At 38.1% G+C, this 25,851-nt stretch overlaps 1 protein-coding gene and 3 pseudogenes across 1 annotated transcript; 1 reads left to right on the top strand and 3 right to left on the bottom strand.

The window, feature by feature from the left end:
- Positions 1–3,563: 3,563 nt before the first annotated feature.
- LOC137947614 (nucleosome assembly protein 1;2-like) lies at positions 3,564–4,682 on the bottom strand (annotated as a pseudogene).
- Positions 4,683–7,737: 3,055 nt separating this feature from the next.
- LOC137947613 (shaggy-related protein kinase gamma-like) lies at positions 7,738–8,484 on the bottom strand (annotated as a pseudogene).
- Positions 8,485–8,594: 110 nt separating this feature from the next.
- Positions 8,595–21,589, top strand: LOC137947612 (vacuolar-processing enzyme-like; annotated as a pseudogene).
- On the bottom strand, positions 21,255–23,221 carry LOC137947588 (plasmodesmata-located protein 8-like). Its single transcript, XM_068793397.1, is given in 4 exon segments — positions 21,255–21,778; positions 21,895–22,002; positions 22,454–23,035; positions 23,038–23,221. Coding segments are annotated over 4 exon segments (879 nt in total). The 3' UTR covers positions 21,255–21,773.
- Positions 23,222–25,851: the final 2,630 nt, after the last annotated feature.

The following is a 25,851-nucleotide window of genomic DNA, read 5'->3' as shown; positions in this document are numbered from 1 at the left end:
ATTGATATTGTTGTTGATAATTTAAGCAAATTTCATATTGATATTGTTGCAGCTAATTTAGACTAAATTTTGTACCTTTTAGCTTAATTTTATACTCCTTTAGTGGAAGTTTCTACTGTTTGGCACTCGTGGAATCATCTAAGTCTCCTTTAGAGGAAGTTTCTATTGTTTTTTACTCTTGAGAAATCTTTGATATCAAAACTATTTTTTTTTGTTTTTCCTGAAGCAATAGATTTCTAGCATTATGCTTCAAGTGTTTCATGAACACTTATTCTTTTAAAACTACTATCTCATTTTTTTCTCCTGCAGAAGTCCTCTCTATGAATCTAACATGTCTATATGAATCATGCAAGGTATAAGACCTACAATAATTCACAGAAATAGAACTCTAAAACCACCATTAAAACTAAAATAAATGGCAATAGTTCACAGAAAAATAAGGGGCTGATCTGATTTGCGAGGTGCACGTTTGCCCTCCTTTCCTCACTAGCTTGGTTTTCAAAGGCTCTGCTCACCTCTAGCTCTGGTTTGCAAGCACCTCTGGTGTCTGCTCTAATGGCCACAATCACCTTTGGCCGCAAGCACCTTTGGTCTCCGCTATAATGGATGCAAGCACCCCTTGCCGAGAGAGAGAAGGGGGGGGGGGGGGGGGGGGGGGGGGGGGGTGCTTCCTTCTGTCCCGTAACTTTTTAACAGACTACTTACCTCTGTAATTTGTTCCTCGGTTACAAAAAATCATTTGACGACGAAGAACAAAGAGATTGAGGAAGAAATCATAGAAATAGAGGATGGAATCGAATAAAAACGAAAACTTACCTAAAGGGCCAGATTGCAAACCTCTTATTTCTCTGTTTAGGCTTGGAAATGATTTGGCTAAGGGAACTTCGCATCACCATCAGGGATTTCCTTTCAATTTTCATCTGATTTTGCTAAGCCTCTCGAATCCTTGATTCGCTACTCCCCAAAATCGAAGTCCGAAAACAGAACATAAATTCAAAGAGAGGAAAGGAAGGTTTGCCAAAAATTAGGGCTCGAGTCCAAAATCACTTGATTTTGGACTCGAGCCCTAATTTTTGGCAAACCTTCCTTTCCTCTCTTCGAGTTTCTGTTCTGTCTCTAGGCTTCTTTGGGCTTGTTGTTGTTGTAGGTGGCTTTTCAAGAGGGGTGTGAATTGAGAATTATAAATTAAAATTTAACTAAGACGTGAAAATGTAAAACATGCAATCATGCAATTTCAAAATGAAACATTCACACATCATAAAGATAACACAAGATTTGCGAGACAGTTTGGCATGGTGCCACCCCCTAAAGAGGGCAAGAGGAGAAGTGTAGAACTATAAAATCAAAACCTTTAGTGGGGCCCACAATTTTTAAAAAATCCTCCCCAACCCTATCCACAACTTAATATCTTGAGTTGAGTCGATACAAAACTTATTGCTTAATAGTAATTTGGATGTGACAAAAGTTTGTGTAATCTATTTGTTAAACTATAAATATAGGCAAAAAATATTTTTAAGAAGCAAGAAAGTTACGAAATTAGCAAAAAAACAAAAATTGTTTTAAAAAATTCGACCCGCAGGATTCTTAAACCAACAACGGAGGTTTCAAAGTTTAAAAGTTAACAAACACAATGATATTACAAGTCATGGTTGATTTAATACGAAAAACCATATGGTGCGAAACATACGAAACGACTATCTAGTCGTCCGATCATGATCAGACGACTAAGATAGCCATTGATCGGACAGTTGAGATAGTCGTTTCTTGGATAGTTGAGATAGCCTTTGATCATGATCGGATGGTTGAGATAGCGTTTTGCATCAAATGGCTTTTCGTATTTGGATCAGCCCTCATTACAAATAATCTCAAACTTTAGGCCAACTGAGGTAAAGTGGGTCTCGTGTTAAACAGGTAAAATTTTGTTTTTAGCGGGAGTAACTATATACATGATTTTTAGACTGCCAAAGGCGACATCTATGTTCCAGGAGTAAAGCATTAGCCGCTAGAAGCTCTCTTCCAAGGTTCTCACCCTGCGAAAGCCACTGATTCTCCTGATGATCACTGTCATCGCATGGATGTCGTAAGTCAAAGAGTTGCATACCTCTTCTTATGTAAATAAGCGATCTGAATTAACAATGTGCTTGATCTTTGTTTTGCTTTACTTACCCTCGGAAGGGAATCATGTATGTGATTTACAAGCAGTTTCATGATTTTTTGGTTGAATTTTCAGTACCGAGTACCGGATGGATCCGAAGAGTACTAAGCTTCTAGAGAAACTGAAGGAGATGATAACAGATCGTGTGAATGTCGACAGTAGCATTGAGCTTATCGGGTAGCTTCTATTTGGTTTAGAAAGATGTCCTTCCATTCCTGAAACTGTGAGAGCTTCCGGTCAGCCTCTGATTGATGATTGAAATCGCCTCAAAGCAACGGTAAGTATTTCTTCTTCCTGCTCCTTGAAGCTTGCATTTCCTGAGCTTCATGGATCGATCGGCCTTACTCTTGTCTCTCAAAAAGCTATCAAAAAAGCCATTGTAGACATGAAAAATCAATCATCACAATTTTAAAGGCCTGGTTGTGACAAAGTACTGTCTTATATCAGTAATTGGACCTTATCGCAATAGAGATATAATGAATGGCCATAGCCATTGGATAGATTCTCAAATCATGGGCTTTTTACATTAGAAATGGTGTTGTTCACCCCAAGCTCGCTGCTCTCCGCCTTCTCTCTCACCATGGAGAAATCTAGGGCGATAAGTCTTTTCTTTCTACTCCTCTCTTTGTCGACGATCGAAAGCCGCGACCAGATTTATCCATGGGACTTGAAGATACGAATGCCCGCGGAAGTTGAAGAAGAAAGTGATGAATTTGGCACCCGGTGGGTGGTGCTCGTTGGCGACTCTTCTGGTTTCTTGAAAAGTAATTAAGATGCCCATTTCTTTTCTTTCTTACTTAAAAAGATGAATTATGATTTGGATAATGTGCCATTTTTGAAAATTCTTGGGGTTTTCAATTGTAGGCAGATGTTTATCATGCATGTGAAGTTGGGTCCAAGGCCCATTCCAAAATGACTAGCCATCTTAGGAAACGTTTTTTCCCACTAATAAATTCAACATGTTTCTACTCACTAATCACTAATCCATGTGGGACTATTCTTTAATACTCCCTCTCACGTGTAGGCCCTCTTTTGTGGCTCTATATGTGAATATGTTACGGTCCCGGATCTGACACAAGGATTCGTAGGGAGGAAGAAGAAAAAACGAAAATCAAGCCAAAGGGAAGTTTGAAAACCCTAGGTTTGTTGAGGAAAACTCAAAACCCTGTTTAACCTAAAATCAATGCTTGTCTTTCTCATTACTCTTACCTTAAATAGGGTTCACCCTTACAAGGTTTAAGATAAATTATTACAAAAATACCCCTATAAATAAAATATTCCAAAAATACCCTTGTGGCTTAAAACTGAAATAAAATAAAGTAAATTAAAAGAAAAATAATTAAAATAATAATGTTATTGATTGCATAACATTACACACCCCCTTCCCCCTTGGAGAAAGAGCTTGTCCTCAAGCTCGAAGGTAGGTTTTGTATGCCAACGTCTCCACCTGGTAGCATCCGCGGTAGTTGTGTCCGCTCTCTAGACTCCCAAAACTGGAGCATTCCGCCCTAGTAGCAGTTTTTTTTTTTTTTTTTGGCCGAAAGCCTTCGTACCATCCTCTCTCGTCAACCCACATGGACCATTGTCTCTGCTGCTGCTGCTTGCACTCTGGAGGCTTCTCTTGGCCTACCCCGTGGGGTACTCGGCACTTCACCTTTCGTCTAGCAGATGCCTTCTTTGGCCTGTTTTTGGCAGCAATGTCCTCTTCATCATCATCATCTTCATCAACATCTTCATCATCTTCATTCTTATCCCCTTCTAAATCATCAAACTCGTCACTCTGAACAGCCTCTCCCGTAAACCATGAGACAACATGTGGGATAATTTTGTCTCTAATGGTGGATCCAATATCATAATCTTGTTCCATTTGATTCTGAAGCTGTTCAGCAATTTCTGCATCAATATCATCATCATCATCAGGGAATTGTGGAGGACTAAAGAAATTAAAGAAACTTTCACACTTTTCAGGTTTTGTGATGGGTTTGGTGTTTGTTGATCCCTTTTTAGGCTTCTCCAAAACCTTCTGTGTCAAATTCTTCCATGGAAGCCACTGAATCTCTGTCCCTGTTGCTTTCTCCAAAATGGGTTCATCCTCATCGATCATGTGATAAGTTTTGACCAAGATAGTATTTTTAAAATATGGATTGAGATAAAAAAGAACTCCAGCTTGCGGCCCTTGGGATTATCAATCCTAGACCACTTGATATCTTTCAAGCACTTCATTAGTTTGCATCGCTATAAGCCAGAATTTGGGAACACCTTTCTCCTCAACTGCATTTTCTTCTCCAGAAACCTCTTCAACAGGTGTTGTAGATTCTTCAATTTCAATTACTCCATTTACTATCTCATATCTCTTGGTATATATTGGGTCATAAAGTTTCTGGGACTTGGCTGCATTATATTTTTCAGTTTGTAGGTTCTGCTATGTTGCCCTTATCTGCATTGCAATAGCAGCAACCATATGAGATAGCAACATCATCTTGGACTCAAGAGTTTCACTAATGGTACATGCGGTTAGAACAGACATTACCGTCACTGCTACTATTACTTTTTGAATAATCAGCACTGGTTGCAATAGTGGCACAGTTGGCAACACTGGATTCTGCTGTGCCACAACAGCAACCTTCTTTTGCCCAGCAAAATCAGGAGCACCCAGTCGTCCTCCTAGAAGGATTCTCCTTGTAAATCAGAGAAGATCTCTGTCATCTCCTCGACAATCTCTGGATCCTCGCTGTAACTCTTGTAGCAACGGCCCCATCTGAGGTCTCTGCAAACAACAATACATGGAGCAAAAACGTACTGAATCCCAGTGGCCGTGACTTCCAAAACAACTTCTTCTCCAATCATCTTTACAAGCTGAGGATCCAAGTTCTTCAAGGACAGGTTCACCCCTTGGAACTTGTCTACAGTCTCCTTATTATTCTGCTCAACCCGTCCCTTCAATTCCATCTCCCTTTCTGATTTCTTCTGGGCCTTCCCAACATACCACTCCTTGTCATCAATTTTTTTTCCATTAAGGTCCTCAACAGCTAGAGCAACATCTTCTGCATTCTCAAAGTTAACAAATCCAAAAAATTTGGATTTCCCATCTCCTTCTCTCATTACTACAACACTTGTAATGTTTCCATAAGCGCCAAATATTGTCATAAAATCTTCACCCCTGTCCTGAATACCCAACAAAATTGCATCAACATTCTTTTTAGAAACCAGAAATGACCAATTGGACTTACTATCCCGTGAATCTCCTATCACAGCAGGGCCCTTAGAACTACTTGTTATGATAGCATATATACCATTCAACACATTTCTCAAGTTCACTTCAAGAGGTCTCTGAAATTGTTGACTAGAAATCTGAGAATCCTCGCTTGACTCATTTCCTTCATCAAGAAGATCTAACTTCAAAGGCAATTGATAAGTGATCGTTTGCTTGAAACGCATTGGCCTTGAGGCACAAGAACCCTTTCCTCCAGAGGCAGTCCACACAGAAGGAGGGAAATCTTCTTCATAATGAATGTCATCAGTCGGTTTATCAAGGTTAGACAACGAAGAATATGAAACCAGTCCTTCATCCATGCGTGCAGCAAAAATTTGAAGATGCTACCTGCTGTTGTTCTCAACAGTAGACAAAGAAAACAACATCCAATTTTTTTTTTCTACCTCCCGGCATCCCCAAAAAATTCCATCTCGGAATGCATACACACAAGCCAAAATTTCGCCAAAATGGTTCTGTTTCTCTGCTTCCCGGAACAGAAACCCACCAGGCCAAAAATTCATATTTGAAGTTCATGGTTGAGCAACATTCATGGGATCCAGAAAATTAAACCCAACATCTTCAATTTGACAACTCACATCCGCACAGGTACTGTGCTCATCCACAAAAAAACAAAGCCACAAGAAAAAAAATTCCAGACGTCCCCAAAAAATTATTTTTAGGGATCCCGGCATCCTCCGAAAAATTTCATCTCGAAATGCATACACCCAAGCCGAAATTCCATCACTTGGGCACTGTTTCTCTGCTTCATGAAACAGAGAACCTTCGTCCCCAATTTTCGAGCAGCATTGCTGCTGCTCCGCCCCTTTTAGCCACATCAACGCCATTAAAGACTCGTTTTGACCTAAAATTCGAGGGTGTTTCGGAAGTTTACCCCCAATTTTGTTGAAGATGGTTCCCCACAGGGTTGCCACGAGCGAGATTGTGAGTGAGAGTGAGAAACCGAAAGCCAAAGACCTGTGGATTTGTTGCCACCGGCGCCTCCTCTTTTTCGGGTGGTGAATAGCAGCAAATCGTGGTTGAAGTTTAGAACCTTTCTGTTCAACGACGAACAAGTCTTTTGGTTCTGTTACCGCAGAGTCGGGCTTTGGATTTGAGGTTACCAAATCGTCCAGTTCCATTTTTTGCGTTGCCTGTGGAAGACGTGTGGCCTCCAGTGAGAAAGGGGTTGTGGAATACCCCTCCGATTTCCAAACATCGGTGTCCCCGCCGTCGGATTTCAGAAGTTTGGGGAGCTTTTACGAGACAGAGAGCTCTCGGATTTCATACGTTTTCTATTCGGGGAGGTGTATGGTGTCAAGTGCGAAAGGATTTGATGTCGAACCTTATCCCGAATTTTTCGACGAAGGAATTTCTGTGTTCCTAATTTCGGATTTCGTTGCCGCAGGAGAGACAGAGGGCTCTTTGAGTTCTTGTGTCTCCTGCCTGTCCAAGACAGTGTCTCGAGCAACGATTTTATCTATCACAGCAATGAGTTGAGGATTTCCGTCCAAGAGAGTGTCTATTGCCTCTTGTTCTGTAAATTTTTCGTGCTCGAAGAATTTAGGTAGTATGACCTTCTTTTCTGCTGCAGCAAATTTCTCCCTTGCGACAGCGAGTTCCTCCCTTACAGAAAGTTCAATGGAAGATGCACACCATCTTTCGTCAGATGCTCTATACCATGCAAGTAGGGCTTCCAATTCATTGTGCATGGCAATACATAATTCTTGGGATGAAGAATCATTCATTGTGTTTTTTCCTGCGGAATCGAGTTTCTCCATTGCTGAACGTTCAATGGAAGATGCACACCATTTGTCATCAGATGCTCTATACAATGCAAGTAGGGCTTCCAATTCGTTGTGCCATAATTCTTGGAACGAAGAATCATTCATTGTGTTCCCACTCTAATACTAGTTGTTAGTACCTAGCCAATACTACCCAAAAGACTGGCCTGGTAGGTAGCGGAAAGCCAAGTACTTAACCCAGAACCATAACATTTGGTATCAGAGCCGGTGCTTACGTTGCAAGTTCGAATCCCAGAGGGGGTGACCTAAGCGGAGGGGGCGACCTAGTAGAAACTAGAGTGGGCCGTTACAAGAGTGAGGCGCCGGACCTCAGCTTGCAACAGGGAGCTTGGGATTGGGCTCGTAAGAGCTTGAGGATAAGCTCTCTCCCCAAGGGGCGTGTGATGTTATGGTCCTGGGTTACGTACTTGGCTTTAGGCTAGTCTTTTGCGTAGTATTGGCTAGGTACTTAACAAGATAATTTGGGTGGAGACCCACATAAGAATACCTGCTTTGATACCATGTGGGACTATTCTTAACACTCTTCCTCATGCGTAGGACCTCTGAGCTCTTACTTGTGGATAATTTGGGTCTCTCAGCTCATAAAAAGGGGATGTATACAAGCTTCTAAAGTAGCACATCACATATTAGGAGAGTATTGTAGAAACCTACTCATTAGGTCCACTGCTTCAGGAGGTAACCGCTTTTGGAAAACCTTATGCCATGGATGAGCCTTTATCTATGGGAATTTAAACTTTGTATAGTTTGGATTCATAAACTTTATCTCTTCCCTAGTCGGTGTTCCCAATACGGAAATAGAGGCTAACCAAGAAGTAGTTCAGCCATTGTACTACCAATAGACCACAAATCAATTGTAGTCGTGTACTCAGTTGCACCAAAGATGAGCTCCAAGGTACCATAATATCTCTAACAAATGTAAGAGATATTTGGTTCTCCTTTGACCAACACTTTTGTACTCCCAAAATCAAAGAGTTTCAATTGATGAGTGTGAGGGTTCACCAACAAGTTCTGTGGTTTAATAACACGGTGACAAATGCCAACACATTCGTGTATGTAAGCAAGTGACCTGCAAACATGGTATATCGTCACATATCCTAAGAGGAATTCTTTGGTTCATCTTATTGTAGTGCCTCACAATCCGGCTAACTGTCTCAAGTAAAAATTCAAGTACAAGATTTAGGTATAGCTCCTCCTTGTCCGTAGTTGAGAAAAAAATAATGCTTAAGAGCAACAATATTTGGGTGATCCAACATTTGCATGATCTACAACTCTCTATTCTTATAATGCCTATCCTGGAGAACCTTCTTGATGGCCACGATTTCCCTAGTTTCTTTACATTTGGCCTGAAAAACAACTCCAAAGGAACTAGTACCCACGACATGCTATGATACCATATAAAGTTGGGTCCAAAGCCTATCCCAAAATAACTAGCCATCTTAGAAAACCTCTTCCACAACTAATAAACTCAACATATTTGTTCTCACTAATCTATGTGAGACTATTCCTTAACAATGCATACCACTTGCTAAAGAAAGGTGGTCTCAAGAATGAAAACATCATCGTGTTTATGTATGATGATATAGCCAAGACCGAATATAATCCAAGGCTTGGAGTAATTATAAGCCATCCTCAAGGCGAAGACGTCTATGATGGCGTGCCCAAGATAAGACGACATCCTTGTTCTTCTTTCTTCAGTCCTCTTTCTTGGTCAAGTTTCTTGAAGGGGAAACTTGAAAGAGAAGTTGTTGTATATGTGTTTAGGATTATAAAGAGGAGCAAGTGGCTGCAAAGAACCCGTACGTAGTGCTGCTCGGGAATAAGAGGGGTGTTAGGAATTAGACACCCTAATTCAATACTACTGAGAGGAATAATAATCACATAAGAAGAAATAATCAAAAATGAACACACAATATTTATATAGGTTTACCTCAAGGTGATACTACGTCCTGTTCTTCCACCACTGTAATAATTCACTATGATGAAGAAGAAATTTACAAGAGAAATCGTACACACTCAAACTCTCTATGTTTTTTTTGGCCTCTCTCTCACACAACTCATGATCATCAATCACCCTAATAATGATCTTACCGCGAAGGTCGATCTGCGTGCTGACTCTGCATAAGGTGTTAATTAGACTCCACAACTTAACAGGGGATTCAAACCGGAAGTGGGAAGGTGGTAGATAGTAAACCGAGAGATCAAATCTTCATATGCATGCCCGATATGTCTTTTATCTTTGCTGGGGATTTCATCGATGTGCTGAAGAAGAAACATGCAGTTGGGTTCTATAGAGAGATGGTGAGGAAGGGTATATTATATTTAATTAAAACCCGGACGGATCAATTCGATGAAAAACGTCTGCAACTCACTAATGGAGGTTGCTGATGAATAAATGTAATTAAAAACTGTGCAGGTTATATAAGTGGAGGCGTGTGAGAGTGGCAGCATTTTCGAAGGTTTGATTCTGGAGGATCTGAACATTTATGTGACGACTGCATCGAATGCCGAAAGAAGCCGCTGGGGCACTTACTGTCCTGGAATGGATCCACCGCCTCCGCCTGGTTATCTAACTTGCTTGGGGGATTTGTACAGTGCAGCCTGGATGGAAGACAGGTATGTGAACTCTTTCGTCCTTTCTTGCTCTCTTTCTTTACGATTTTTATTCAAGAAATCGATAGCCAGTAACAGTCGAACAAACCCTTTCGATCAAACGGTCAACATTGGCAATAAAAGGAACATCTTAAATAGAATTCGAAGCAACAACTTGAGTTTATTCAAAGCAAGAAAAGAAACAGAATCATAAAAAGAAAAAAGGGAAAAGGAACTCGAAAGAATTATGCTTCTGGTACTGAAAATCTTCTGGGGTCCCTCATAAATCTAATTTGAGATGTCAATTTTGGAAGATATTTTTCTTTACTGATGTCTGTGTGAATTAATAGACATTTCTCCGCTTTCCTATTATTGGTTTTTTTTTTTTTCATTTGAAGCGAGACTCACAATTTGAAGAAGGAAACGATAGAGCAACAGTATATAACAGTAAGAGTCCCAAAACTGAAACGATTTGAGAATACAGCATTATCTGTTCACCCTTTCGAGGCATTTTTCTTAAACAGATAGATGTTGATTTATAATTTGTGTTTGGTTGTTTTTCAGTGTTAAACATAATTTTTTTCAGGTGAAAGATAGGAGTTCCAGCTACAACACATACAATGCTGGGTCTCACGTAAATGGAGTATGGGAACAAAAGCATTAAAGCGGAGAAGCTTTATCTCGACCAAGGTTTCGACCCTGCAAACGCGACTGTTGATCAAAATGGTCGTCATCACTTCAGTCGTATGGAAGTTGTAAATCAAAAGAGATGCAGACCTTCCTTCCTTCGGCAGACGGTTAAAAATTGAGGCTCTCGGCTTCCTACAAGTTCTTATAGAATTTACAATGTATCTTCATTTCACCTTCTTTAGGTTATTGACATTCCAGAATCGGTGCTTAAAGCGATGTTCATTGGAAATTTAACTGTTGAAATCCTGACATTGCTTGTCTTCGGTTTTTCTTCAAAATTGGATTTGTAGTTCATTATTCTTCAAATTCAATAATTATTCATAAAAGTGTTTAACGTCTTTGTTCAGTGTGTAGACCCAGTAACCAATTTTTCTTCAGTGCTTTTCCTATAGTAGTTATTATTTTCTTGTCTTCATTACTAGAAAAGCCGCAGATATGCTGTTTGATCTTTTCAGTTATCAAATGGACTGGTTTAAAATTTGGTATCAAGAAGCAATTTTTCTTTTCTATCTCAGGTTAAAATGTTTGTGGAATCAAACAGACAAACTTGGGACATGACTGAAATTCTGAGACATCTTTACAAAGAAATTTCAGATATCGTGTTCACTGTTGTGCGGGGTTGACATATCTAATTCTTTTCTTACGTTAATCATAAGAGTTAGGTTTCTTATGGGATCCCTTTCCGACTTCATTGTGATGAGAAGGAAGATTCATTAGTCTGTAGAGAGATAAAAATAGAAGAATTATTAGGAGGATAATGAGGCAGGTAAGAAAAATAAGTCTGTTGGTATGCTCTAGATGGTGTAAGTTAATACCACAGCCTTCAGAGCTTAATTAGTGGGTAGACATTAATGAAAGGGAACCAGACTCTGAGAAAAAAAATCTAGGAATAATCATAGGCCAATGATATTTATTTGATACATAATTAACAAATTAATCTCCAAATCTCCAACTTGGGAGAACGAAATAGGATAGAATGTTAAAGGCCTCACTGGCGAGGCAAGAAGCACTTTTGAGTGAAGTGATCTCTCATGAAAAGAAAGAAGGAAGAAAACATAAAGCAGTCACAAATCCTTTTCCAATTATAAAATAAGAGATATGTAGTCTGAGGAATCTTTGCCTTTCTTTTCTGCCTAACTTTCATTTGAAAAATGTGGGAAGAACCCTCTGTAAACAAGTGAAGGAAATTGGGAGCTACTCGATTCACTTCTTCCGTTGAGTTCTTTTGCGGAAAATCTTTACTAAAGATTTTGGCTGCAACCACGGGATCAAGATGTAGTTCTTATGATAAAAGCAACTAATTTTCAATTACTGCATTTTCTGTGGTATGTTGCAGACGGAAAAACTATTCATAAAAATGAAACTATTCTTAGCAAATAATTTTTTTTTATCTATCGATATGTAAAACTCAGATGTTGCATGATTAAAAAATTATACACACAGAAAAGATGAGAAGCAGCACACGAAGCACCCTCCATATGCAAATTTTACTTAGAATAGATACTTCAAATCTTTATTGTTGCTTCATGGGAGCTCAGTATTTCATTCTGCCATAAGAACGAATTTCTAACAATGGACAAAAGGCACTTGTGATGTTGATCCATAATCATTTGATAGTGTGCTTTAATCCACCGTAATTATTGTTGTGTATTATCCTCCTGTTTAACACGTTAAGTTTTATGATTGCTTGTTTGAGTTTCTAGTACCAGCGACTAAAAGATGGATCTGCAAAAAAGAATGAACTTCTATGCAAAGAAGAATGAACTTTTGGAGGAAATCACTCACGTAATGGCACATAGGGCACATCTTGATCCCATTGGATTTATCCCATGCTGTATTTATTTTCTCATGTAAAACTTATTGTTTATGTTCTAAATTGTATAAATACCACCCTTAATCAATAGTAAAGGTGTGGTTCAGTTTAATAGCTAACATGGTATTAGAGCAAATCGATCTTTTGCATATGACATCCTCCAAAAATTACTTTTCTCGTCCTCCCTCTCTACCCGTCACTCCCTCTCTGCAACGTGCCCTCCAACAATTCAAGATGAACATCCGACATTGACCACCAACTACCCTTTGCTTCTTCTACGCAAACCAAAAATTCTCTTTCCTTCTCCCAACCACTTTCTTCTTCTACATCTACACTTTCTGTTCCCTTCTCCCCAATCTGCCATCCTAAATAAAAAAAAAAAAAAATCCCGTCATACAGATCGTCATCGGAGTAGGAACAATTTTCAACTTCTTAATGCTTCAATCACATGGCCTCCATTCTCCATGTCTTCATCATCCTCTTCATTATCATTGTCGTCCTCACCCATTTCCACGCCTCTACCCTCTTCAACTTCGCACCCTCCACCCCCCATGGCATCTTTCAAAGCCTATGTCGTCCTCTTCTTCGCCTACATTGGCTTCAACAGTGTTGCCACCATGGTGGAAGAGACCAAGAACCCTAGCCGAGACATTCCCATCGGTCTCATCGGCTCCATGTCCATCATCACCATCGTCCTTGATCCGACTCCGCCTCTGCCGCCACTTTATCTTTTCTCTCCATCTATTATCGTCGCCGTCTCCGTTTCCTATAGCGGGCGAAGACCCTACACCCCTTCCACACCTTTCTCTCCCTCTTCTGTCTCTGTCTCTACAAATCCCATCTTGTTGAAGGCAAAACCCTATACGATAACTTACTCCTCGGCTTCTCCCTGACTTTTTTTGAGATCGCCAGCCTTGCCGACTAGGACATTGCCGTCATCATCGCCATCGACATTCATCTCCATCGTCAAAGCCATCACCATCGCCAAAGACCATCACTTCCTTCGTTCGGTTCTCTCATCGCTGATTTCCTGCCGAAATCCCTCCACCCTGATGCCACCACCATCAGGAACCTCCGTCGATGCCCATGCCGACCGTAGGTACAGATTTGCTTGTTGTTTTCCTAGTCGGCGCTGTGTGGAACTGCCATCAAATGAGAGACCTAAGTCCAAGGGAGAAAATTAATCCCCCCTTGCTCGCATGTGCGAAAAAAAACTCTCACTACTCCCGGCCGAATGATGCAATCTCTCTAATTCCGTCCACCCCAACCTCTACCAGTGCCGCTGCTCTTCCACATCTCTTCACCAGACGATGAGGTCTCTCCGATTCAGTCCTCCCCAACCACTACCAGTGTCACTGCTCTTCCACATCTCTTCATTAGACAATGCGCTCCCTCTAATTCTGTCAGCCCTAGTCACTACCAGTGCTGTTGCTCTTCCAGTCCTTTTGCTTCCAAGAACCATTGAAACAAATCTCCTTACATAGCCAGTGCCAGCTTCACAGTTTCAGTTGCTACGAGACAAGATTGGCCTCTCTAACAATGGCCTATCTTGAGGAGGCATGATAAGGGATAAACATAATTCATTCAGTTATCGAATAAGATCCCATTGGATTTATCCCTTCTTATATTTATCTTCTCATGCAAAACTTATCTTTTCTATTCTAAAATGTATAAATACCACCCTTAATCAATTGTAAAGGTGTGGTTCAATTCATCCTCTAATGTGGTTCAGTTAAATATCTAACACCAAGCAGTCCAACATTGTTGTCGAACTCGAGCAAGGATCTACTGGAACATGAAAATTGATGATCAAAGGAAGCCCAGTCGTGATATTGGTCCCACGATCGCAACCCTCTCATGTGAGAGAGAAAAAGGTCATATATATCCATTAGGTCAGTCCTCTCATTGAGTTTCCATGGCACACGATTTCATGTTTCAGTTGAATCCAATTGGCTAAATTATGAAATATGAGTCATAGCTGCTTGAACTGCTTGGATAGACCAACTCATCCGAGGGCTTCTCTTCGTAGAAGTTTTATTGACAATGAAGCATCAAAACTTGGAAAATAGGTTCAGGTATTCAAGTCTGAGTGTGGGTCACTAACCCAATACAAGATGACACATATGCGTTCATTTGCTAATTGTTGAAAATATCCCTTTTAGTTGACCCATTATTAGGTAGTTTCACATAGATGTAGGAATATTGGGATAGTTGTAACTGCCAATCAGTTCCAACTTCTCCTTTTTTGATGGGAAAGAGGGTTTGAATTGTATGTGAAAAAAATATTTGGTCTAGCAAAAATACCTGTGTTCTCCATCAAAGGGATTTTGGATATACTAGATAATTTTTTTTGGAAATTCCTGGAATTTGTCTGCCTTGACTGGAGGTATATATCTGGGCTTCCGTTTTCAATTTTTTTATGAATTTCATACATGTCTAAATTTTTTGCTTTCTTTTGGTATCAAAGCAAATCTCTGGTCTGGCTGACATTCCATTAAACTTTCTGGAAAAAGGCCGTCTCTAGTCTTTTCATTTAGCTGCATAATTTGTTTCTTCTTTTGAGAATGGAGGTTGAAGACCGGAGGCACTTTGTGCGAAAGAGTTGATTGTGTACTTGGCGCACTAATGGGGCCTCTGTGTTGGCCAAATTTGCGGACTAGTAGGACACAATGACTGATAGAGGTGTTGTGTGATCAGGTTGTCAAAGGTACTATGAGAAACAATTGTAGCATCGACAAAGAAGCAAGTGCGTAACCACAAGTTGGCATCGAATTCCACCTCGTTGATGGGATCCCATTCAGGAAATTCTTGGTCGGCTTCCATTTTTTGCCGATATGCTGATTCTGCATAGGTGGTTTTGTTATGGAGAGTCGAGACTTCTTTAGTTACAAAGGCAGGATGAAGTGGTCCTCATCGCTGCTTGATTTGAAATGGAAGATGGGCAAAATGGTCTACACTTGATTTGGGCTCACTACGATGTCAGCGATACACTAGGTGATGCATTGGAGAGACGTTGTGTGCGCCAATGTTGGGCACACAACTGATGATGCGGTCTGGACTCCCTTCGTCCAATGCATCCTTGGCTCTGCAGCACATTGGAATAGAGTTGAGACCGGCGCTATGTGCATCGGCATTGAGCTTGCGTCAGAACAAATCTGAGACTGACACTGTGTGTGACGGCATTGAGCTTGCATTGGAACAAAGCTGAGACTATTGCGGCTCATTGGAACATAGCTGAGACTGGTGCTGTGTGAGCTGGCGTTGAGCTCATGTCAGAGTGTAGCAAGGCTGGGAACACTAACATCATGCTCTCCTGTTGTCCTGTAGTGCTGTATGTGCCAGAGCACCGAGAGGTGCTGTCTGCACATTCTTGGTTGAAGACAACCTCTAGCATGCAGAAATAATTTTTTTTTTTTGTTGAGGATGGGATTCTAATCCATGCACATTCAAAGCAAAACCTCGCCTTAGACCACTAGGTCGTCTCATTGCGAGTGTTAAAATTGAAATCATATAATATATACGTGAATAATGGGAAACAATATATTTTGGTTTTCTTACTTTTTCACTTTATGTATATGAATTAAATTGTGCATATATGAATGTTTAATATGCATATATTAGTTAATTTTCTATCTATGAAAATTTTATTTAGGTTTAATGAATACTTAATTTTCTATGCATATTTATGTTGACCTAAATATTAGGAATTAATAATTGGCATAAATTTTAGTCAATGATTTTGATGTCATATTTTGGTTTACATTTGAATAATTAGTAATTGCAATAACATTCGTAATTATGAAAATGTCTAGTGACATTAAACTTAGTCACATAAAGTTATTGACATACAAAATTGTGATTAATCATAAAAATAAAATAATTTAATCCCACAGGGTAATTATTATATTTAAGTGATTAATTAAGATGAGATAAAAACATTTTGACATTTTTTTTCTCGTTGCCCACATGCCTAGAAACTTCCTTTAGAGATAAATTTCTGATCCCATCATAAAGTGATATAAGTCGCTTATGTGTTATAATCTAAGCCACAAGAAAGATTATAATGACATGTTGATTTATTTGTTTGAATTTATTTATATGGGCAAATATTCAATATTTGGCTTCATTGCACATTTTAGTAAACATTGTTGTTTTTTTTGTAGTTGTTCAAACTTTATTTGTTCTGAATTTTGATTCCTCCAATATTATTCCTCTGAAGGGTGATAATTATGCTAATTGGAAGGAGAAAATCCTCCTTGCATTGGGGTGTATGGACATTGATTTGGCACTTCGAGTAGATGAACCTCCCAAGGCTCACAAAATATAGTACCCAAGTTGAGAAAGCATCATTTGATCTTTGGGAGCGATCTAATTGCTTGGGTTTTATGTTTATCAAGTCTCACATTGGGAAGATTATTTGTGGATCCATCTCTGATTGTTTGTTTATCATGAACAGTTTGAGACTTTTGACACGACATTAGTGAACACCTTAATGACAAAAATGTGTTCCATGAAATTTAATGGCACCAAAGGTGTGTGTGAGCACATCATACAGATGTGGGACATAGGCGCTAGACTAAAATTGTTGGAGATTGAGATGTCGGAGTAATTTCTGGTTCACTTCATCCTTTATTCGTTGCTATCTGAATACAGACCCTTCAAGATCTCCTACAACACACATTAGAAGGAATGGTCAATTAATGAACTTTTGACCATGTGTCAAGAGGAAGGGAGGCCAAATCAGGAGAGGATTCAAAGTGCACATTTGACGACTCGTGAAAAGAAACCATTTAAACAATGGAAGGAAAAAACTTCTCTGAATCAAGTTAATAAGGGCAATGTCAAATACTTCTTTAGCAAGAAGAAAAGACATATAAATAAGACATGTCCCAAATTCAAACATTGTCTTGAAAAAAAAGGTAATCTCATCTCTTTAGTATGTTTTGAATCTAATATAGTTAATCTTTCATATAACACTTAGTAGATTGATTTTGGTACTACAATCCATGTTGCCAACACCATGTAGAACTTCTTAGACCAACTAAAATCGACAAAAAGTGAATGTTCCATCTATTCAGAAATAAAATGGGTTCACATGTGGAGGAAGTTGGGACCTATAGACTTGTCCTTAAATCTAGTTATGTTTTAGACCTAGAAAGGACGTTGTTCCATCATTTTCAAGAAGCCTTATTTTAATTTCTAGAGTTTTAGCTTATGGTTTCAGTTTCAATTTCATTGGTAATTCCCTTCTTTTGTATAATGACAACACTCTTATTGAAAATGGTATTTTGGATGATGAGTTATTTAAACTTCTTTTAAATATTACACTTGATTGTAGTCTTACAATTGTGCATAGTACTAATGTTGGCATTAAACATAGTGTTATAAATGAGAAATCCTCCATGTTGTGTCAGAGGAGATTAGGTCATATCTCCATTAATAGGATTAAGAGATTGGTAAATGATGGAGTCCTTGAGGCTCTTGACTTTACTGATTTTGGTATTTGTGTGGATTGCATTGAAGGAAAGCAAACTAACAAATATAAGAAAGGAACTAGGAAAACTTTTGATGTTTTAGAAATTATACACACTGAAATTTCAGGTCCTTATGATACATGTTTTAGTGGTTAGAAATATTTCATTACCTTTATTGATGACTATACATGATACATATATATATATATCTCTATTTGTTTTATGATAGAAATGAAACACTAGATGCTTTTAAGGTCTATAAAGCAGAAGTTGTGAAACAATTGGGTAAATATATTAAGATCATGAAGTCAGATAGAGGTGGTGAATATTGACATGTATATCGAAAAAGGACAATTCCCAGGTCCATTTCCAAGGTTTCTTGAGGAAAAGGTATTGTGGCACAATACACAGTGCCTGGTTCACCATCTCAAAATGGTGTGGCTAAAAGGAGAAACCAAACATTAATGGACTTTGTGAGGAGTATGATTAGTAACTCCGATCTCCCATTGTCTTTGTGGAGCTCAACTCCAAAAATTACAACATATGTACTAAATAGAGTTCCAACCAAGGCAGTTTACAAAACACCATTTGAGTTATGGAAAGGTTGGAAACCTAATTTAAGGCATGTACATGTTTGGTTGCCTAGATGAAGTTAGAATATAAAATTCACATGAGACAAAGTTAACTCTAGAACAGTTAGTGGATCTTTCATTAGCTATGTAGACAAGTCTAAGGGATATAAATTTTACTGTCCATTTCGTGCGACGAGAATTGTGGAATCTAAGAATGCAAGGTTCCCTGAGAATGATGAGATTAGTAGGAGTAACCAACCTCAAAACTTAGTTTTTGAGGAGCATAATAGTTCTCAACCTGCTCCTACATCTTCACATATATTGGTTGTGTTTCATTATAATCATCCGAATTCGATTACTCAAGAAAAACCAATAGTTGAAGAACCACATCATCATGAGGATATTCCTGTAGATCAAGTTACTCCGCATTCTCACCTTGAAAATGTTGAAGTAACATTAAGAAGGTCTTTAAGAGTAAGGAATCCTACAATTTCTTTAGATTATGTTGTGTACCTTCAAGAATTTGACACAGACATTGGTGCTGAAGTTGATCCTATTATATTTTCACAGGTTGTGAGTGGAAATAAATCCACGTTATGGAATGATGCCATGAAGGAAGAGTTGGATTCAATGGCTAATAACCAAGTCTGTGACCTTGTTGAATTGCTTAAAGGAGGGGGAGGCCTTTGGTTGTAGGTGAGTTTTTAAAACCAAAAAAGACCCTTTTTGCAATATTGAAAGATATAAGGCAAGACTTGTAGCCAAAGAATTCACTCAACAAGAAAGAATTGAATATCACGATACCTTTTCTCCTGTTTCAAAGAAGGGTTCATTTAAGATTATCATGACATTGGTAGCTCATTTTGATATGGAGTTACATCAAATGGATGTGAAAAAAACTTTTCTCAATGGAGACCTAGAGGAAGAGGTTTACATGAAACAACCTTAGGGTTTTATTTCAGAGGGGAATGATCACTTGATTTGTAGGTTTAAGAAATCTCTATATAGGGTAAAACAAGTCTTACGTCAATGGTATTTAAAATTCCATTGTGTTATTTCTTTATTTGGTTTTATGGAGAAGACCATGGATCAATGTATATACCATATGATCGGTGGGAGAAAAATAATTTTCTTAGTCCTATATGTAGATGATATTCTACTTGATTCAAGTGATTTAGGTTTACTTCACGAGGTCAAACGGTTTCTCTTGATGCAATTTGATATGAAACATATGTGTGAAACTTCTTATGTTATAGGCATAAAAATTGAGAGAGATAGATCCTGACAAACATTAGGATTATTTAAAGAAACCTATATCAATGAAGTTTTAGAGAGATTTCTTATGAATAATTGTTTATCTTGTGTTTCACCTATTGTTGAAGGTGACACGTTCTATTTGGAACAAGGTCCTAGAAGTGATTTGGAGAGGGAACAAATGAAAAATATTTTATGCTTTCGTGGTTGAGAGTTTAATGTATGCTTAGGTTTTTACAAGACCTGACATTGCATATGCAGTTGGAATGTTGGGCAAATATCAAAGTAACCTCGGTTTGGACCATTGGAGAACTGCAAAAGTAAGTCATGCGATATCTTCAAGGGACTAAAGACTACAAGATTACATATAGGTGATCTGATCATCTGGAGGTAATTGGATATTCATACTCTAATTTTGTTAGGTACCTTGACTCGAGAAAGTCAACATCAATATATATTTTCTTATTAGCTGATGGGGTCATTTCTAGGACAAGTGCAAAATAATATTTTATTACTACTTTATCACATAAACAGAGTTTGTAGCATGTTTTGAAGCGACATCACATGCTATATGGTGGAGGAGTTTTATTTCTGCGTTTGAAATTATTGACACAATTTCCAAGCCATTGAGGATTTACTGCGATAATTCCGATGTAGTATTTTTGGCAAAAAACAATAAGAGCGGAAGTTGTAGTAAATACATTGACATTAAGTATTTTGCTATTTGAGAACATGTCAAAGAAAACAAAGTGGTTGTGGATCACATTAGCACTGGATTGATGATTGCTAATCCATTGACAAAAGGTCTACCACCTATTGCTTATGAGGGATATGTTCAACATATATGACTCAGTTCTACTATGTAGTTTTTATGTAATTGAAATACCTTTATGTTTGTATCATATTTTGTCAATTGAAGAATTCCATGAATTTCATATTGTCTTCTCTTATTAAGTTGTATACATCAAGTTTAGAGAATGATAATGTATGTTAAAATTTTGGTAATACTGAATGAACATTTGGAAGTTCATTCATAAATATATACCACATATGGTTCTCATTCAATGGAGAAAGTTGTATTGTGATACGTGAAATGTAATACTTGCTCTAAAGGACTTACCGTCACAATTCATGTCATTTAAATTCTTTTGTTAGGGTATAAGAATATTATATCTATGAAATTTTTTTTTGAAGATGTATCAATATTGAATGATACATATTAAGTATTAAATGAGTTAAGTGGAAGAATGTTGAAAACATTCCCTTTTAGTTGACCTTTTATTAGGTAGTTTTCTTTAGATGTAAGAATAGTAGGACAATCGTAACTGCCCATTAGTTCTAACTTCTCATCTTTTGATGGGAAAAAGGGTTTGACAAGTTGTACGTGATAAAGGGATCCGATCTAGCAAAAAAACCAGTGTTCTCCATCAACAAGACTTTGGATAGACTAGACAAGTTTTTTTGGAAATTCTTGGAATCTGTCTACCATGGCTTGAGGTATGTATTTGGGCTTCGGCTTTTCAGTTTTTATGAATATCATACATGTCTAGAAATTTTGCTTTCACTAATATCTGCAATAGAGGAATATCCAAGGAGCTCATCAAAGAAGCTTGTAATGAAGCCTGTAACAGCTTTCTCTCAAGGTCCAGGATTTTCACTATCAGTGGTTACAGCTCGTAATAATACAAGGTTTCTATGACTCGGATGTGTCTTTTGGTTTTATGTAGTTTTTGTAAAACAAAACTATGTATATGATGTGGAAGCTCGTATGCCACTGTTTCATGAATCCTCGAGAATTTCGATTGCAAATGCAATGAGTAGCAGCTTAAACTTGGAAGAATCCCCTCTCTGCTTCTGTTACATTATGGTGGATAATCCAGATGAAGAGTTGCAGTTTCACGCCTTGCGCTTGAAAAATTTCTTAAGCAGTAAGAAATTGCAATCCAGAACTTTCTGGCACAGGGAAAGCAGGAATGTTCTCTCTTAAAGGACCGGTTAAGCGGCGATGCTAAGTTGCAAACCAGCCTTTGATAATGGACAACTTTATCATGGGATAAGCATTCCTTTTTTGAAGAACATGACAGTATAAATAAAAGAAAATCTTTTGCAGAATATTCAATAACCCACCGATTACATTGCTTTCCAGAGGTGAAAACCAACATCTTTTGCTCTTAGCCTGCACGGACGGAATCAATTCATATTCAGGACGAATTGTTAAAAAAAAAAAACATCAAAGTGGACAAAGAAAGCAGAAAGAAGAAACAAAATTAAAAAGGAGAGGCGGGAAGTTACCGATTGCTCTTCTGAGGAAAGAAAGAAGAACAATGAAAACCGCCAGTCCGGCGAGTGCGCCGACAATAATTGCCACTGTCTTTCCCACTTGGTCCTCGTCGGAAGAATCTATTCAACCAGAAAGAAAATGAGGTTACAGTCTAGCTGCAGGCATTAACGCATAATAATAAGCTAGGAACGATCACAGTTGAAACGGAGTTCCACGTTAATAATAAGCCATTTTCCAGATTTCCATCTTATGCTCTTTGACCTTTTGATGGACAGTTTTCTCCTGTCGACACGCTCAGAGTTTACAGACGAGAAATGCCAAGAACCAACCGAGGAATAAACTCAACGTATCCTAGATTTCTCGTTGATAATCTGTAAACCCAGATTTGCAAGGTAAAAATTTACAGAGCAAACGAAGCGATTTTCAGTCAAACATTGGCCAACATTACAACAAAGAACAGAGTGAAGAAATTACCATCTTTAGTTCTGCTTCTGATAAGTTAGCTTTTAACATATTAAAAACGACGGTAAAATAAAAGAGAAAATTTGCAGAGAGGAGAGTGTTTGCAACCTGCTTGAGAGTAGTATCCAGATGCCCAGTATCGCGCATAGCACTGCGACAAGTAGACATCAGCTGCCACTGCGGAGCCACAGACGTTTTTAAGCTTTGCCACGGCTTCCGCCAGGCATTTGGAGCAATCTTCTGAGATCAAATCCCCAAGACACTGCGCAACTCCTTCCACCATCCCGAGACTGCTGACTCTGAAACCGATTCCTGCTTGCAAGTCAGCAAGAACATCATCTCTTCTTCTGAAGAACTCTTCTTCGTCACTCGTCTTGGGACTGCATTTCTTGTGCACAAGCGTCGTGTCAAGCTTTCCCAAGAAGTACATGTTCTCGTACCTGACGTAGCAGCCGTCCAGCTGCAACCGAGCTCCATTGGAGTAAGCGCAGACCAACCCCAGTTGCCCTACCGCGTTCTGTACACAATTGCTGCAGCTGTCCAACTTTAAGTCTCCTCGGCACTGGTAGAGACCGTATGCAGCAGCATCAAGAGGCTCCGAGGTGCCATTACCCATGGCATAACTGTTGTACGAGGACTGAGAGGAAGAACTCACTATAGAAGAGAGTAAGGAGTTGAGGTTGGCTTCAAAGGCGAGTCTTGCTGGGCTTTAGTCTGGGAGCAGCCAACATAAACAAAAGGTTGAGCAGAAGCCAGATGGGTGCAACCATGGGGCAAAAGAAGAAGAAGAAGAAGAAGGAAAAACTGAAGGAAGGGAAAAATTTTCAGAGCTTGGTTGAACCATGCTGAGGAATGGCAGTGAAAGACCTTGAGCATTTTTCTTCTTTATTGGTGATGTCTTCTGTGTCTTTTATGGCTTAGCTTTGCTTTTGGAGAGGGAGGAAGCTACGGTTCTGGGTGGTTCTTCACTAGAAAAAAAACTGAAAAAGTGCCGTGAGATAATCGGAAAAGACTAAAGAGAGCAGAGGAAGAAAACACAACTGCTGTTCAATTGTTGAAAAAACTAGTCGATAGTCAAAAAGTCGACTATAGATGTCAAAGGGAAAAGGGAAAGTTTTTTCTTTTTCTTTTATTACAGGGGAAAGAGAAAAATGTGATGGAGGAGAATGGGTTAGAAACTTCTTTCACTGGATTCAGATTTTGTGGTGGTGCTAAAGATGGATTTTTGAGTGATGGAGAGACAGAATAAGAGAATTCTATCAGATGGGCATCTTAATAAGTGATTGGGGGATTCCCATTCCAATTTGCCTCTAAGACATAATTGGAATGTCACAAAAGTGCAAAGCAGAATTTGGAACCCTATTCTGTGCAAGTTTCTTCTGTTCGTATTCGCCAATTTTTAATTTTTTTTTTATTTAATTTCTAGCCCTCTTCTATCACCTTCGACGAGAGAGGGAGGGCATCTTGCCTCCTGGAAGCGGTGACAGGGTCGTCCTAGGGAAGAGGAGGGTCTTCTCCCCCTTGCAAGACGTTCTATGAAAGAGTGCAAAACAAATAAACAAAGCATGGGATGGAGAATGAGACCTTCATAATGAAGAACCTGGAAGAAAATTTAACTACCTACAGTGAGACAAAAACCAAAAAGAATAATTAGAGGCTTTGATCGATGATGAAGTTCATTCAAAAATGATCACAGTACACAGTGGAGAGAAAATAAAAGAAATAAAAATAGTTTTTTTTTTCTTGTTAGGAGAGAAAATGGAAGAGATACATGATTTCTCTTGTTACGATGCACGGAAAATGGGAAAAAGAAGACAAAATTATTAATATTTTTAAAATATATAAGATAAAAACTAGGACCATGAGTAAGTTCTTTTCTAAATTCATTATAAATACCCATGTAATTTTTTATTAATTTTAATAATACACAAGCACAAGAACTAAAATACCTATGAAATATTAAAATAACACTAACAAGATAGAATATAGGTCAATTTGAACCATCTTCTAAGATAAACTTTACACCTTCCCATTTGAACTTATCTATTAAGAAAATTACAAAAAAAATTAAAAAAATTAAATCCAAACTGAGTCATTGAAAGGAGGAAAGAGAGAGGGGAAGAGAGAGAGAGAGATGGATGGTTAAAAAGATCTTTCTTGAATTTCATGTCTACACTTGATTGAGTCAAACCACTCATGTTCTCCACTACACCTTAAATATGTATCACAACTATGCAAAATTGCGAAAGATAAATCACATTGTTGAGTTAGAGTAAGATACCTTAAAATATTTTAAATAGTTCACTAGTAGAAATACATTCAATAAAAGTTTTTGTGAGCTGTAATAAAAAAATACAAAGGAAAGATTAACACCCAGATGTTGAGATTTTAGGCTATTATGTTTTAGTGAAAGAGAAACATTAAGTAATCCTCCACAGTGGGAAGAGTACATCATAACAAAAATGTTCTGATGTTGTCAAGGACATGTAAAATTTGTTTTGTCTAGATGTCCACATATCTGTACTTAAACTTAACCTAGAAGAGTGGGGAGGGTTTCCTATGTTTTGTACAATTTTTTTTTTACAATAATATATTTTTAAACATTCACCTTTGATAGTATTTCTATAAACCATCTTAAATTGAGGGTTAAGTTGTTGGAATAATCTCTAAAACTAATATAATCATCCAAAAACAATGGGAACTCATGAAGAATAATCATCCCGGCAAGCCAATGACAAGTAATTTCATGGTCAAACTTAGAATTATCCAATAGGACATGTCTGTCTTTGTTCTTGTCACTGATAATAAGAAACATTTGACCAACTCTTGGTATTAGTTTATGACTTTTTTTGTTGTTGTTGTAGTTGGCACACTTTTAGGGTTTAAGGTTTAGGGTTTAGGGTTTATGACTTAAATGACTATTACCAAAGAAGAGATACTTGAAAACCTTTTCTTGCAATATCTATATTTTGTAGTAACATTTTTAACTATATATTCAATTCTATAAAAAAACTTCCCATATCTTAGATGTCAACTTTCTTTTCTTAATTTGCGGGGCTTCAATATCATGAACATTATGAGTGATTATATCATCCCCATCCCCTTGCCAATCAACATTTATAGAGCAAATGTAGATATTTTACAACGTCTGCCTTAAAAATATATAAAGAAGAACATCTATATCTAGTGCATGCATAATAAAAATATAAAAAAATAAAATAAAATAAAATAAACGTCAAGATACCTCAAAACAAAATGTTATACACTTCAAAATAAAACAATAGCACTAATGTTAGCCAATAATGAAAACACAAATCCCTTATATTTAAAATCAAAATCAATAAACTAAAAATCACACCTAGTCAACATACTAATCATGTAATAACAAATCAAATAATACTCAACCATGAAGAAATTTTACTCTAAGGATCACTACTAATAGACCAAACCTCAATGATGTCTAGAATTTTAATAGAAAAACTATTTGGATCATCCTAATTCTAGTA

The sequence above is a fragment of the Aristolochia californica genome, unplaced genomic scaffold (assembly GCF_029961685.1).
Source record: "Aristolochia californica isolate CCGP_79_NKW_82.1479 unplaced genomic scaffold, dmAriCali1.0.hap1 SCAF_13, whole genome shotgun sequence".
Classification (NCBI taxonomy): Eukaryota; Viridiplantae; Streptophyta; class Magnoliopsida; order Piperales; family Aristolochiaceae; genus Aristolochia; species Aristolochia californica.
The sequence above is the reverse complement of the archived record's forward strand: the minus strand, read 5'-3'. Positions and strand labels throughout refer to the sequence as shown.